Source organism: Juglans microcarpa x Juglans regia, chromosome 2S (assembly GCF_004785595.1).
Source record: "Juglans microcarpa x Juglans regia isolate MS1-56 chromosome 2S, Jm3101_v1.0, whole genome shotgun sequence".
Taxonomy (NCBI): Eukaryota; Viridiplantae; Streptophyta; class Magnoliopsida; order Fagales; family Juglandaceae; genus Juglans; species Juglans microcarpa x Juglans regia.
Genome location: NC_054597.1, coordinates 1,430,228 through 1,446,654, shown reverse-complemented (window position 1 = coordinate 1,446,654; position 16,427 = coordinate 1,430,228). Strand labels below are relative to the sequence as shown.

The following is a 16,427-nucleotide window of genomic DNA, read 5'->3' as shown; positions in this document are numbered from 1 at the left end:
GAATGAATCTTTTGGTTAGAAGTTATACGGACTTTTTAAAAGGAAATGACACGCTTCGCCTGCTACGAGATATGGGGCGTTCTAATCGAAGAGTCATACTTCTCGGCTCTATCATGGTAAGGCCAATGCACTAGCCAGCCGGTGTGGTGGCGAACACGCTGTGCTGTAAGCTAAGCTGTTCACCTTGTAGACGGAGGAGATATAGAAAGTGTGCCGTGCGTAATTCATAAGATTCTATAGTAGCACCAGTAGATTCTTTTTTTTTTTTACTTAGCCTGCCTCTCCCATGACTTTCCGGAGCAACCAACCCGGATTTGCCCTCGAAAGTCTCTTCGCATTTTGGGAGCAGAGCATGCAAAATCGAGCAATGGATCTTAGAAAAATGAAATTTTGAATGGCACGACTCTTTCGATTTTTTCGCTGGCATTTGAGTTGTCTCCCCTCCTCTTTCAATCGACACACTTGACGCAGACATTAATTAATCCATGTTTTACACAATGTCATGTTCCAAAGGCGCCAGAGAGGATTTGAGGTTTAATTTGAGTCCCTAATTAATACTAAAGGCCAAGAAACTACATTTGTTAACATTCTCCGAAGACCAAAAAATAAATAAATAGTCAATGCATGCGAAGTTGGGTCAGTTCTCGTGTTTGATTTGAAAAATATGTTACCCCTATGTATTAATAGTTTCTCACTTTAATTAATTTTAGTCCACAAAAGAAAAACGGAATTCAAACCCCACGAGCTGATGACAATCATGCAGTACGGTCGATGTCCAAAGCTAAGTATCCATCAAGCTTGACGGCCTGTATATGATGGTTGGGGTTTGAAACATGAACCTAATTACATGAACATGAACCATAATTAACTCTTCATGTTTACGGCCATGTGGCTGATCAAACCCATTTACCCTAATTTAAAAAGAAAAAGGAAAGTTCTAATCTACGTTCAACGGCCCATATGATCAAACCCAATTAAATCTCATTCAAATTACAATAATTTGAATATATATTGGCTAATATTCTAGACAACTGACCTAATTAGCTCAATAAAATAACCACAAATTGGCTTTATATCTAAGTACTCGATCTGTCTGTAGCACCTAAAAAGAATTAAACAATGACTGTTTTCATACTCCGATGCAATCATATGGACCACCATATATATTATAATATATATATATATATATATATATATATGTATGCATGCACTTAACCCGATCGATCTTAGATCTCCTGATCTCTCTGTCCACATATTATAATAATAATACTGCAATTATAATTTAATTAGGAGTACTTGATGAGCTTAATGATGCAGGTGTTGGATAAAGTTGAAACTTGCAATATATTGTGGTAAGTCTTGGAAACATCCAGGAGTCATAAAAGATTAAACTAATCTCTCTCAGTCAATAACCTCTAATTATTTCGATGAAAAGTAGTGCAACGTCGACATGTTGACCACTAGTAGTTCATTATCCCTCTTCTGGTCTTCTCTCAAAGGTGAGGGCCGGCTCATGCGCTCTCTCTCTCTCTCTCTCTATATATATATATATATATATATATTACCAAGTTGTGGATCCAGATTTCACCTTAATTAGGTCAAGTTAATATATGCCATAATAATTTAAGGGATTAAATATTACGATGTAAGTGACTTCATGATTATTATTTTAAATAATGTTACATGCAGTCGTGGAGTGCGTATGACTTACCGTGTAGTTGTTTTGAAAAAAAGTGGAGTCCACTATTAAAAAAATATTATTTTTTTTATGTGAGTCTCGTATTTATTCACTTTTTTCAAAATGATTACGCGATACTTACGCACTCACAACTACAACTATCATTTCTCATATATTTTTTTGGCCATATGAAAAGATAATTTTTAGGGTAAAAACTTTAGGTGTTATCAGAAAAAATATATATATATATATTATTTTATAATATTTGAGGCCAAACTTCAAGTTTTAGCTTAAATCTCAATAAGAGAAGATAAAAAACTTTGGTGGTTAACGGCTCCTTACCATGCATCGAAGTCCATGACATCAGAAATTAATTTGCCTCCTTACAGTACCAAAAGGCCACCATGTTATAAAATATTTAAATGTCCAACAAGTAGGAAGTAAGTACTATACTTTATTATCACGTGACATATAATATTTAGAACTTAATTACTTATAAACAAAAATATAATAGTACTAGTTTCATTAATAGACCATCATATATATGACTATATATATATGATCATGACATGCATTTATACATTAACCTTGCCAAAACAATGTACCTTTTTCGTACATGACCAAGCGCCAAAAGGTGAAAAATAAAAAATAAATCAGTACTTCATATTATGATTTGCATGAATTATTGGTTTGATGAAAACATCATGACATCTTGAAATAATAATCTAAGAAAAGCGCCTAAGTACGTACTTATGTCTGGACTTATATTCTATAGTGATTAGTCGATGTTACATTAATTAGATTCTATTGACATGATTATAAGCTGCGAGAACTAATAATTATATTTTCCGAATAACGTGATCGATGTCTCAAAATTTATTATATACGTTCCTTTTTTTTCTTTTTCTTTTTTTTTCATATTTTTTTAATATATATTTAAATATTTTTAAAAAATAGAAAAAAATTTACATCAATACACTAAAAGCCACTTCTTCAATCATAGTAAAAAAAATTTAAATACATAAGCAGTCAAAATGAGGGAGCAAACTCTGGCGGCATACTAGCATTTTCCATTAAAAATACATATAGTACACCATGTAACTATAGGTTGCAACTTGAATAAGTTATATTATCCTTATTTACCTAAGTTTTTCTCTTGTACACTAGATGTTTATATTTTTGAACAATTTATTTTATAGTAATACAGGGCAAACGTGCCTCGCACGTAACTCCACTGCTAGTATATATAATATATATATATATATATATATGTAATGCTATATATCATACTCTCATCCTATTTTGATTATACTAAGTAGTATGTACATGGCATATTTATTACTATTATATGATAAAGAATCATACAATAAATATTCATTTAATAGTGATAAATGTGCCAGATAATCTTACTTAGTGAGATGAAAGTAAGATGGTAGTATGATGTATAGAATTTTTCTATATATATATATATATTTTCTTCTGACTTGGGTGACTACATGAACTGCATGCCTATAAATTAATTAACAAGCAGCATATGAACATACTTGACGTTAAACATAGGGTTACGCCATTGATAATGACACGTGCGTACAAGATCAGGCTGCTAGCTAGGCTACTCATGATAATATTATTATTTCAGACTTTGACTGTTAGCCCCTATATATGCACAAGCTTATTACTAATTCAATCGTACTACGTACTACATCATGACTAGGTACAAAATTAATTAAAAAAAATCACAACTATATATTATATATTTATTTAATTTAATCCTAGATTATATTAATAAATGAATCGCCATAGGAAAAAGCTCCTTGCAGCTGGTATTTTAACTGGGAAACCTTGAAACTGAATCGTTCTAATTTCATCGTTTAATCTTGTGATAATAATCAAATAAAAGCGGGATCAGCTGCTGTGTGGTTGGGGTACAAACTGTTGACATTTTAGGCATGACTGCGTATTGGGGGATAGATAGATAATTAAGCATGCACTGGGATTTGAATATTAATTTTATACCAAGTTTGAAAATACGTACGTATACTACTTTGTTTAATTTTTGTGTATAAGAAGGGAGGCCGTGCGGTAAAGAGTTGAGGGTCAGGAGTTATATATGTTTCTCAAGCAAAGCAAGCCGCAGGGAATTAAGGCATGACGTTGAAAATGCCTACCCCTTGTGTTGTAGGTTTAGAAGAAAGGAGTTTTGAATCTGTTGTTGCCCACCAGATCAGCCAAGATCATCAGGCCGCCGCTAGACAGGTACGTACTTATATGAAAGCTTAATTTATGATCCCTAGCTATATAGCATCTTCTGAATGAATGAATCCCAGGTTTCTGGGTTAATTTTTTTATAATTCCTACCGCGTCCTACAATCTTAATGTGTATATATGTTCTTGCGATCATCATCAGCATCATCATCATGTATACAGCGCCCCCATTTTCCATTTCTAAGGATGTCGGGACTACTAGTACTTCGTTTAACCATATCATGGTTTTCTTTTCATCATGTCGATTGAATTATGATGAGTTCGAACTTGTCTACCTTGAAACTATTTAATCAATGAGTTTAAATAACCTAATTGGTTTCTTTTTTTCTGTTTTTGTTTTGTTTGTGAATCTGAATATATCTTTAGCTTAATTTAGGTGAAACTAGGATTTTGGTTCTTGAATTATGTACTGTTAATTAAATTGTTTCTTAAATTATGGGTCAAACTCGATCAGTTTAGCCCTCAAAGTATATATTACTTATTTCATGAATTTAGATAGTACTGATCATGAAGTTTTGACAACAGTACCTAGTGATCATGTCTTGCTGTTATTTCAAATACAAGGAATAAATGGAGAAATGTAAAACGTACACGTAGTACTTGGAAACCACGATATTTTCTGCTGTTTTTATATTTTTCAAAAATTAGATTTGCAAGATCATCATGATCATCGTCGTCTTCGTCGTGGTCACATAACCTAATTATTGTCTGGTTTTGATGGTAAGACAGAATTCATGCTAGATATACCCTCGAATTCTATTTTAGGTTCAAAGCAGAAGAGAATTGCATGAGGTGATAAGTAGCTTGAACCGATCTTCACCCGGCTGTAAGAACTGGGGAAATGGCAAAGAGGTACGTACGTACATGCAGTATATTTATAGTTTACAGTAGCAGTATTAGGAACTTGTTCCTCCAACTCATGTTATAATCATTTCTCCTCCTTTCATCTAGCTCTGTCATGTCTTAGATAGAAAGATTTTCTTTTTCATTTTATTATTTTTAATTATATCGAATGATATAACACGTTTTAATTAAATGATTTAACAGGTTGATAATTGATGATTGAAATAAAAATTACTTGAAATATATGACATATTAATCGAAGTGATTAAGAATGATAAATTCATAAAAAAAAAAAAATGTCGTGAAAAATTGGATTTATTTTTAGTAGACTAAATGATGCAAAGCAGCAGTCAATGCACACTTTTTCTGAAAATGATAAGATCAACGAACCAAGTCAAACGTCTAAAAAGTCACAGTGATGTGCTCATGAGGAGTTGTTCGATCCGGGGATTATATGCATACGCGCAGTACCTTTTTTCCCTTTGATTGACCGACAATAGCCAATAGAGCCGCAAATGTAAGACGAGAAATTGAATAATTTAGTTAAATTGATTAAAAAAGAAGACCAAGAAAAATAAAATTATTTATTTATATTTCTAAAGAGAAGCTTTTTTTCTTTTTAAGAGCTAGCGTTGGGAGGTAAACTTTTTTTATGGTAATTAGTCCCTCTGATCATTTTCGTTCTTTCATATATATTGAGATTTTTGTTTAGTATATATTGAATCTATATATGCTCTTAAAACATTGTTTCTGGGAATATATGTCGGAATGCGAGTATTTAAAAATATTATATTATTTCAGTCACAACTAATTTTAGTAGTACTGATTGAAATAATAGAAATAAAATGATATATAAACCCACAAGTTTAATTAAGTGTTAGGGTCAAATCGATCGGGTGTTTTTCATAGGTAGTGTGTGAGTATTTTTCATTGGGTGTAAGGTATGGAATAGTGAATAATGACTGATAAGAATAATTTTTCTATATATATATTGTGCGAGGGTTTCTCATGGATGAATTTATATTTTCAATTTCTAGTTTTATTAATATATATAAAATTGGAATTTTTCGACATTACCCTTTTGTGTGTGTGTATATTTTCCATGTTAACAAAATAAAAGAACCACTCGCATGATCATTATTTTTTTCTAGAACATTGAACTTGAATCTGCCAAAGCTGAAATGGGAGAGGTCAAAGAAGAAAATGAAAGATTAAAAATGATGTTAGAGAAAATAGAGAAGGATTATCAATCTCTACAATTGAGTTTCTTTGACATCATTAAACAAGAAGCTTCGAAGAGATCATGTACGGAGTCAGCTCCCTCACATGAACAAATTCATCAAGAATCTGAATTAGTATCTCTCTGTCTCGGAAGAAGTACTCCAAGTCTTGAGCTGAAAAGAGACGAGAAAGGTTGCAACAACCCTTGTAATAGCAAGACTATTAAAGATTTAGAATGGAAGTACAACCTTAATCTTGGATGGGAGTCTACGGAGCAGCTTGCTTCTTCTGATCCAAGCTCAAAAGAGCCTAATAAACAAATTGTAGAAGCTGGAGACACATGGCTACCAAGTAAAACTCTAAAAACAAGGAGAAATGGAGATGACGAAATTTCACAACAAACCAATGTGAAGAGAGCTAGGGTTTCTGTGAGAGCTAGATGTGACACTCCGACGGTTAGTATACTAATCCATGTCGTTTTTTCTCCCTTTTCAATCTGACAAATATTTGATGGGAGCTTGTGAAATTTGGTTATCGATAAATCAATTTTGATAACTTTGATAAAGTGTGACAAATATGTCATTCCTACAGATGAATGATGGATGCCAATGGAGGAAATATGGACAGAAAATATCGAGAGGAAACCCATGCCCTCGAGCATACTATCGTTGCACAGTTGCACCTGAATGCCCAGTAAGAAAACAGGTATCATCTGTCACAAAATTTGACTTTTGTTTAGGGACTAGAGATTTATTTTATGGGCTTACATATGTTTGCAAAACAAATGGTATTCCAAAATGTTTCATGTAATGCTTGAAATTAAAGATTCATTACTTCTTTACATGATTGCAGGTGCAAAGATGTGCTGAGGACATGTCCATCTTGATCACCACCTATGAGGGAACCCACAACCACCCCCTTCCAACGTCAGCCACAGCTATGGCTTCTGCCACTTCGGCTGCCGCTTCTATGCTATTATCTGGCTCATCTATATCTGAACCTGGCCTCGGTTCAACAACCACTACGATTGCTGCTCCTATACTCAATGCATTTAATCTAAATCTCTTGGATAACTTGAGAGCAAAACGATTTTACTTGCCCAACTCTTCTTCAACGCCCCTTTTCCCAACCGTCACTCTGGACCTCACTGCCTCTCCATCCCCTCCACTTACTCTTTTTAATAGATCATCTTCAAGCTTTGTTTCAAACCCAAGATTTCCTTCAAGAAGTCTTAGCTTCTCATCCTCAGAACCCGTCATACCAACGGGTTGGGACAGTGGATACCATGGTTATACCGCAGAACCCTACAACAAAACCCACACCGGATTCCTAAATCCAGGAAAACAATCCCAAGAACATTTCTACCAATCTTATTTGGAAAAGAACCACCAAGCTTCCTCTCAAGAGTCCATAACTGAAACCTTAACCAAAGCAATTGCGTCAGACCCAACTTTCAGGTCCGCAATTGCATCCACAATTTCATCAATGGTAGGAGGTGGTGCAACCCGTGATAACCAAGGTGGAGTAGAGAGATTATGCCAAAAGCCGAAGTGGGGTGAGCCAGTTCAGGCCGTTTATCCTGATCCATCAGCTCAAAATGGGAAAGCATGCGCAACAAGCTACTTCAACAGATTTTCATTGCCATTATCCGTCTCCAAGATTACTTCTGCATCTTCTCCCACTATTGAGGATCAAATGAACCGACAAGTCTAATATTGCCTCGGATGAGACAATAACGAAAGCTTCCTTCCTTTCACAAAATACCTCCTATACAAGCTCCCCCTCCCCTCAGTAGTCCCTATACATAAAATATGGGTTGGGCCAACATTGCCCTGAAACTATGACCGTAAAAGTCAACATCTGAACAGAGGTTGTGTTGTTCTTACTTTGTTTTAATATTAAATAAAATGTAAATCTATATGACCCAGGTTTTCAAACATCCATACCTCAATGTAGAGAAAGAATCCAATAGCTTATGCCTGCACAAAGTCATATAAAAGGGAACCAACTACTGCTCGAACTATGGAACCACAAGAAGAATGTATTTTAACCGTGGACTAGATTAAGAACCACGACAAATCAACCCAATAAAATCTCTTGGATCAATTATTAATATCAGTAACTTTATCCTAGTACACAACTTAGTTGGCAATTTCAGTTTAGAGAACAGTTTTTTTTTTATGCCGGGAAACCTCTCCAAGGCAGGGCCCTTCAGACCCACCTCTGCAGAGTAAACTTTGGTCCCGTGCACCAATTTAGAGAACAGTTAGTGAGTGCAAGCTTATTAGGTAATCTAATTATTCCCCTTTTAACTTCAATCACAGTTAATGTTCCGGAGAGAGAGAGAGAGAGAGAGAGAGAGGGAAGGGGGGGGGGGGGGGGGAATTGCTCACAAAAGGACAAAAGGACCTTCATGTGCAGAAATCAACAGATGAATGCTTAAACACGAAACTCAAAACTCCCCACCCCAACAAAAGGGAAATTTTATAGTAACTTATGATACCCAATCCCAAAAAAAAGGGTATTTTTTTCCGGCATCTCTAACTTTAGATGATACACTAATAAAAAAAAACTTTAGATGCTACAAAGAAATTGTGCTATAGGAAAAATCATTGATGATCATACATGTTTCTTTCCTCATGAAATCTTGGCAGCTCGTCAGAAGGTCGCCCACAGAGCTTGTGTGCTTCATATGCCTCTTCCCTCACTTTGCCTTATCCAACAGCCTCCCCAGTCCCAACCATAAAGTTTGAAAGAACGCTCCTCACATCCAAGACCTAATCACAAGCCCGTAGGGGCTCTCTGAAAACTAAATGCAGTTGATTATTATCAACCATAAATACAATATTGTGGGTCCTGCATTCTATTAGCCTTTTTCAGTCAACAATCTCAAGAGAGAATTTGAATTACTGACATTACCAATCCTGAATATGGCCAATTCTTCAGAACATTTTCTTCATGAAACCTTCAGTAGTTCATGAAATGCTTCTTGAGGTATATCAACAGAACCAATGCGCTTCATTCGCTTCTTTCCTTCCTTTTGCTTTTCCAACAACTTCCTCTTCCGAGTAATGTCCCCACCATAACACTTCGCGAGAACATTCTTTCTCAAAGCCGTAATCCTAAAACAAAGTAGACAGACTCCAGTGAACACTCAAATGTAAAAAATTTGTTATCCCAATGACAACTGAAATCCAATATACAACTGTGGAATGAACACATTTAAAAGAATTTCCACAAATGAAACCCATAAAAACTTACCAAGGAATTAGAATATTACAGCGTCAATAATTGTGTAAAACTTCAAAAAGTTTCGATCCCTTTTTACCATGAAGAATCACCAAAAAATGACATGATAACCTTTAAAAAATTAACAGAACTTACGTCTCCCTTGCAATGATCTTCGATCCAATTGCAGCTTGTATTGTTATCTCAAACATTTGCCTGCTCAAAAGCAGAACATATTTGGCTACTGCAGAAGAAACCAGAACAAAAAAATACAAAATTAACGATTAACAACAAATAGACCGACCTGTCTATGAATTTTTTCAGTTTATCAACCAGTTCACGACCAACACGTTGTGCCTTCAAGGTGTGAACAATGGTTGCCATTGCATCAACTGGTTGTCCATTCAAGAGGATATCGAGTTTCACCAGATCAGATTGTTGATAACTGTTGATTACACACATAAAAACTCATCAATCAAAGGGAAATTAAATTTAAACCTAAATTACTGAATAACTCAGAGATATGGTTGTTTCTTGTCTGCAAGACCTACCTGCTTGTGACATCAACACTCTAACCAAAGCAGTACAGGCCTTACTAGTTATTTTAATCCTGTTTGCTACTAAAAAAATTGCATCACTGCATAGAACTTTCTATGGGACACCAATTAGCATATTTTACCCTTTGGAGTATTTACCATCTAGAGGGGGGGGTGTTATGGGGGTGGGTTTGTGTGCATGCATGCAGGAGCTACGAGAGAGGATCAAAACTTACTCAGTGTCCTCATAATCAAACGATGCATATCCTGATGTTATACTTTTCAGTTCATTGTAAAAGTCAACAACAATTTCCCTCAAAGGCAAGCGATACTTCATAAATGCCCGCTGACTGCATGAATTAAACTCATATCAATATTCCAACTATGAATGAGTTTGCCTATAATTAGTTGGACAATCTAAAAAAGACAAAATTGATTAACAACAGCATCATGGCCTAATAACAACATATATGAGAAAAAGCATACAGTGGCTTGTCTTTTGATAAAACCAATTCACTAAATTTCAAGTAGAAATGAAGGAAAGAGAGAATGAGGCAACATAGCACAACAAAAATATTTAAGAGGCAACCCTTGAATATAACAAAAAACAAAAAAGAACATTTTGTATTGCACATTCTGCTAACCATACAAACACTTAGCCACAGAGGATAACTAGCGCATGATTTAATACCAGTTTTGGCACAAAAGTTACCTATCAATGAATGTGTACTCCAACTGCTGCCCTCTCCTCTCAGAACATAGGGTAATAACAGCCCCCACATACCTTCAATGGACAACGGATGAAGACAGGATAATATACACTTTGCATGTAGCCAAAAAATAACTATGTCAAGGGAATACGAGAGCTTACTCACTAGGAATGATAATTGTAGCTAGTACAGTAGGTTCCCAACAAGCTGTAACACGTAGCTTGGAATTCGAGGGCAATGCAGCAGGATTCTGTACTTCAACCTTGCTAGAACAGGGACAAGATAAAATTTTTAATAATGTGTATGGTAACGCTATCTCACAAACACAAGATCACAATACATACCTTTCATCAGAAAACTCAAAAATATAAGGAACAGTTGGAACAGTAGAAATAACATGAGCTCCATACTCCTGTTATTGCATAAAAGAACATGTGTTCTCAATAGCTATAACAGAGAAAAAAAAAAAAAGTGAAGAAGAAAAGGATGGATAACACTAAGCAGGGTACAACTAAAAATTATGAAAATAAACAAATATCATGTTAAATAACCAGAACTAATAGTCAACCATGTTGAGCAGACGAATGAAACAGATTTGGTCAATTAAAAAAATTCAACCTGGACATTCTAGAACTTCAATAAAGTATCACTTAGAAACTCTGAATGCCATTTTCTATATATTATACTCTTCCATAGTAGTCAGTATCTCTCACAAGGGGTGGTGGACAATATCAATCATCTAGCAGGTTTGTTGGGGTGCAAAGTGGCCTCTCTTCCTATGAAATACCTCGGTTGGGAGCCTCTTTCAAAGCAAACAACATTTGGGATGGCGTTGTAGAGAAGGTAGAAAAAAGACCGGCGGGTTGGAAGTGACTCTACTTATCAAAAGGGAGGAGACTTACCCTCATCAAAAGCACCCTCTCCAATCTTCCTACATATTTTCTATCCTTGTTCCCTTTACCGGTGGGAGTGGCCAATTGGATCAAGAAAATGTTTAGGGCTTTCTTGTGGGGTGGTATGGGGGAAGAACATAAATTTTATCTAGTGAGTTGGCAAAAGGTGTGCTGTCCGAAGGAGTTGGGAGGCTTGGGGGTACACAACTTGTCCTTTTTTAACAAAGCCCTCTTGGGGAAGTGGTTGTGGAGATTTCAATTGGAAGAGAACTCACTGTGGAGAGTGGTTATTGATTGGAAGTATGGTTGTGATGGGGGGTTGGTGTTCCAAGGAGGGTTACCTATGGTGTGAGCCTTTGGAAATTTATTAGAAAGGGGTGGGAGGAGTTTGTAAAACACACTAATTTTGAGGTGGGAGAGGGGACAAGAATCAGTTTGGTTTGATGTATGGTGTGGCGAGAGTGCTCTATTTACTGCTTTTCTAGGTGCTTCAAATTGGCTGAAAATCATTAGGCCGCTATTTCAGATGTAATGTGCCGTGCCAATGGGCATGTTCTGTGGAATATGATCTTATCCAGAAATGCGCAGGACTGGGAAGTGGACGAAATAGCAGGTTTTTACAGCCTTTTATATTCCAAGAAGATAGGAGGAAACGGGAGGGACAGAATGTTGTGGAAATGTTCGGGGCGAAATTTGTTTTCTGTTTAGTCCTACAAAGCTGGCAACCCATCAGCCCATTCGGTTTCAAGGAAAGGTATTTGGAGAGTTCCCGCACCCCCTAAAGTCGCATTTTTTGCTTGGACTGCTGCTTTGGGAAAGATTTTGACAGCTGACAATCTAAGGAAACACGGGATGATTGTGATGGAGTGGTGTTATATGTGTAAAAGCAATGGTGAATCAATTGAGCACCTTTTTCTGCATTGTGAGGTGGCAAGGGAGCTATGGGCAGGTATCATCATTGTCCTCAACTGGCAGCGACATGGAGGATGGTTCCTTTGTGCCTGTTGTGGTGTATCTGGACAGAACGCAACGAGAGGTGCTTCAACAACAAGGAGAGGAATGTGGGGGAATTATGGAACTTTTTTGTGTTTTCTTTAGTTCAATGGCTGGCTGCTATTGTACTAAAGGGAGGAATGTTCATGAGATTTTCTTTTCTTTTCAGCTTTCTAGAATGTAATTAGGAGTCTCTTTTGTATACTTCATGTGTACATGGGCGTTGCCTAGTTTCATTCAATCAATAAAATTTCTAACTCATCAAAAAATAGAATAACCCAACATGTTTTTTTGGTTTTTGATTACAAAAAACAAGGGAAAAATCACCTGTTCAAGCCGCTGATGGAAAACATCCATGTGAAGTAAGCCTAAGAAACCACACCTGCAGATGGTATACAGCATGCACACAAGAAACTTACTCCTTATAAAGAGTTCAAATTTCAAATGGTATGAGCATAATCTTCATTTAAAAAATAAAAGAAACAAGTCATTCAATAGTGGATGCCACACCTAAAACCCAGACCTAGTGCAGTGCTACTCTCTTTGGTAATGGAGACGCTAGCATCATTGCATGTCAGTCTCTCTATTGCATGATTGAGCGCTTCAAAATCAGATCCATCAGCCGGATAAAGACCAGAGAAGACCATATGTTTTGCAGGCTTGAATCCTACATTTTGGAAGCATACAAAAGCAAAAATCCATTAGGAAGGTGTCAAGACCCGGAAAACAAGACTACCAAAGTGTAAAACTGACACAGCCATTAAGGGGTGTGTTCATGTTTTCTCAGCATGCGCTGATGGCTTCAAAATGTGAGCCCTTATGTGAAGGTTTCAGTTTAGACTCCCGTAGTGGACCTGTGGATCTTTCAGTTCAATTCTTCTCAAAATGTGCAGCCTAGTTGCAAATAGCAACAAGAAGTGCATGTAAAAAGGAAAAGACACCCTCAACACATACACAGAAAAAGAAAGAATAAAATACAGCTATATATATATATATATCTATATATACCTGCAAGTGGCTCTACAATGCTTCGACTATAATAAAGAGTGTCTCCAACACGAGCCTCTTTGGTTGAACGCATTCCACTCACAACATATCCCACTTGTCCAGTATGAAGGACTCCAGTGGGGGTGAGTTCAGGATGCATGATCCCAACATCCAAAACTTCATAAGCTTGGCCAGTTGCTACAGATGAAATCTTATCCCCCTTATGCAGCATACCATCAACAACTGCAACATGGCATATTACTCCTTTGTATTCATCATAATACGAATCCAATAAAAGCATACGCAAAGGTGAAGTACTCTTCCCAGGAGGAGGAGGAATGCGCTCTATAACTGCAGGAAGGACTTGCTCCAGACCCTGCCCCGTTTTGGCAGATGTTAAGAGAGCATCTATAGGGTCAAGGTCAAACATTGATTTCAGCTGAGCTTTAACCCGTTCAGGATCGGCAGTTGGCTGGTCAATCTTATTTATGACAGGTATTATTGTCAGGTTGGATTCAAAAGCAAGATAAAAGTTAGCAACAGTTTGCGCTTGAACACCTTGCGCAGCATCAACAACCAAAAGAACACCCTGGCAAGCTGCTAGGGATCTTGATACTTCATAGCTGAAATCCACATGACCTGGTGTGTCTATCAGATTTAGTAGAAAACTTGCTTGGTCTTGCATATCACGTACGTTGGTACCATGAAAATTGTGATTGTAAAACATAGTTGCTGTCTGAGCTTTTACCGTAATTCCCCGTTCTCTCTCTACCTATTACAATCCAGATTTCCTAAATAAGTAGCAAATAGAATACAGATCAAGTAATACAACATTGCCTGTATTGCAATTACTGAATACAAACCGACAAGAGTCTTTTGCCAACATTACCTCAAGCTTACATAACTACTCGAGACACACAATATTTTACAGATACAAATTTCGCAAATGCAGCCTATAGAAAACCAAGATTTCCCCGTATTTCTTATTAACGGGTTGTCTTATTGCTCTAAGGAAGCAATATATTCTTTTGGCTGCGTAAGACAGATTCATCATCCTTACAACCTAAAGAATAATTACTTATTAAAAAAAAAAACAACCTAAAGAACAATTATGAGCTTCGAAACACACCCATTATGCCAAGAAAAGCCAAATCATAAACCTCTTTTATTTTATATTCTATAAGCAAGCAAAACATAAACTTCACCCATCAAAAGTAAGTACCATGTATTATTTCTTTCTTTTTTATTTTTCAGTGATAGATAAAGTACGATATACTCAGAGCAATAAACATTCCAGCGAAAACCCAATTCATGTTTCTTCGCAAATAATTCGTGAAAGTTTCATATACCTGCAACTTGTCGAGGTACTGAGGCTGACCATGGCCCCTCTTAATGGTCCCAGTGAGCTCCAAAAGCCGGTCAGCGAGCGTAGACTTGCCGTGGTCAACGTGCGCGATAATGGAAAAGTTTCTGACCCTCTCGGAAGGGTACTGGCTCAAATCTATGGCATTCTCTTCGCTATTTTGGCGAGATTGAGAGGCGAATCCATGGCTCAAACCAAAATGCTTGTTATTTAGTCTGGTGCATAACGGGTTGTCTTTGAATATCGATGAAAATGGGCCATATTTAGAGGGAGTGTGTGCCAGAGATAGGTATTTGAGTGGCGTTAGGGCTTTTGAAGCTCTGCTCAGAGAAACCATCTTGAGGGGGTTTAGGAGCTCTGGAAGGGAAACGAGCACTCCCTCCTCTCCTGGCGACAAAGCTACACTCAGATGCTGTTGAGATTGAACGGCAACGTTTTGTTTTGGGTGTGCTAGTAATATGGGCCGTAGGGATTCTGGACTTGACCCAAACAAAAATTCTGGTTGGGTTGGGCTCATGCCCTCTCCACAACTCTTATTTATCATTTCTCGGTCATTAATAATCTTGCCCAATGGGTTTGATGCAATTATTTCCTCACCAATAAAAAATATATTTTTGATGAGAAAAAATAATGAGGTTGTCCTCTCAAGGAAAAGAAAATTGTGTGAAATTCAAATTTTAACCTTTTTATATGAAACTGAATGAATATAAGAGTTTGATAATTGTTGTGAGATAATTATAATTATAAAAAAATAAATTAAAATAAAAAAAATGATATTTGCAGTCATGAAGTGCGCAATCGCTGCACAATCCTTTTAAAAAAAGTGAGTAAATAATAACTCACATGAAAAAAATTAATTTTTTAATAGTAAATCTCACTCTTTTTTAAAACGATTATACGACATTTTCGTACTCTATGACTGTATGTAGCATTACTCATTAAAATATAAATATTATTGAAGTCGTAGTTATTGATATGACATGCTTATACATCAATACTATATTTAATGTGAGGAAACTAACAAATACTTGGGATCACATATACATGTCCCTTGTTTTGTTTGGCCTGGATGAAAATCTCAATGCGTTGGTAAATCGACTTCATGCATGACCGACATATTTTTTTTTTTTATTTTTTTATTTTTGGGAGCAAAGACTGAGGTGGATTATTGGTTGCTTGGCCATAAGTTAAGACAAGGAAATAAAAGAATCATGCGTGCCGTCCCAAAACACATGTTATACACTCTCTACTTTATTCTCCCCTACATACAAAAAAGGCGACTTTGGGGCTTCAATTCCTATACATAGGCCAAATTAACATTATCTTAACCCACTTTTAAAACGCTACCCACTCTAGAGTGGGTGCCTAATTAAAAGCAGACATCATGGTGCACTTGGTAGATGGTCACGATCAGGTTGTCCCCATTTGCCACCTAGCTAGCTATTTTGTTTGCTTCAGTGTTTAATTCTTTGGCCACCTTTGTCCTTTAAGGTTGTCATATTACCTTCCTCTATTAACTTTGTGGGTAAATCTGTGGTGTTTAGGGTGTCGGTGGCTTTCTTCTAGTTCTAGCAGAGATGCCAACTTCTAGAAAATCATAATCTTAATGAGTTATCCCAACAACCCATCTCGGATACATAGTTAGCATAAAATCATAATCTTAATGAGTTATCTTTTCTAGCATGACTTATTTGTAATTAATGACTGAAA

The 16,427-nt window shown here is 36.4% G+C and overlaps 2 protein-coding genes across 2 annotated transcripts; one reads left to right on the top strand and one right to left on the bottom strand.

Annotated features, from left to right (window-relative positions):
- Positions 1-3,763: 3,763 nt before the first annotated feature.
- On the top strand, positions 3,764-8,157 carry LOC121252673 (probable WRKY transcription factor 72). The gene is made up of 4 exons (XM_041152419.1): positions 3,764-3,934; positions 5,938-6,462; positions 6,599-6,712; positions 6,860-8,157. The coding sequence occupies exons 1-4, from the start codon at positions 3,827-3,829 to the stop codon at positions 7,718-7,720; spliced, it is 1,608 nt and encodes a 535-aa protein (XP_041008353.1). The 5' UTR covers positions 3,764-3,826; the 3' UTR covers positions 7,721-8,157.
- Positions 8,158-8,455: 298 nt separating this feature from the next.
- On the bottom strand, positions 8,456-15,132 carry LOC121252672 (translation factor GUF1 homolog, mitochondrial). The gene is made up of 11 exons (XM_041152418.1): positions 14,704-15,132; positions 13,376-14,126; positions 12,878-13,034; positions 12,695-12,749; positions 10,826-10,893; positions 10,643-10,747; positions 10,484-10,555; positions 10,008-10,121; positions 9,540-9,680; positions 9,392-9,451; positions 8,456-9,129 (listed from the first exon to the last, which is right to left on the bottom strand). Exons 1-11 carry the CDS (start codon positions 15,052-15,054, stop codon positions 8,964-8,966), a joined length of 2,040 nt encoding a protein of 679 aa, XP_041008352.1. The 5' UTR covers positions 15,055-15,132; the 3' UTR covers positions 8,456-8,963.
- Between the last annotated feature and the right edge of the window lie 1,295 nt (positions 15,133-16,427).

Coding starts and splice junctions, on each gene's coding strand:
- LOC121252673 (XM_041152419.1), top strand. CDS start 3,827: ATGACGTTGAAAATGCCTACCCCTTGTGTTGTAGGTTTAGAAGAAAGG. Junction 6,463..6,598: donor CTAGATGTGACACTCCGACG/GTTAGTATACTA, acceptor TCATTCCTACAG/ATGAATGATGGATGCCAATG. Junction 6,713..6,859: donor AATGCCCAGTAAGAAAACAG/GTATCATCTGTC, acceptor ACATGATTGCAG/GTGCAAAGATGTGCTGAGGA.
- LOC121252672 (XM_041152418.1), bottom strand. CDS start 15,054: ATGGTTTCTCTGAGCAGAGCTTCAAAAGCCCTAACGCCACTCAAATAC. Junction 10,556..10,642: donor ACAATTATCATTCCTAGTGA/GTAAGCTCTCGT, acceptor TGTCCATTGAAG/GTATGTGGGGGCTGTTATTA. Junction 9,452..9,539: donor CTGAAAAAATTCATAGACAG/GTCGGTCTATTT, acceptor GCTTTTGAGCAG/GCAAATGTTTGAGATAACAA.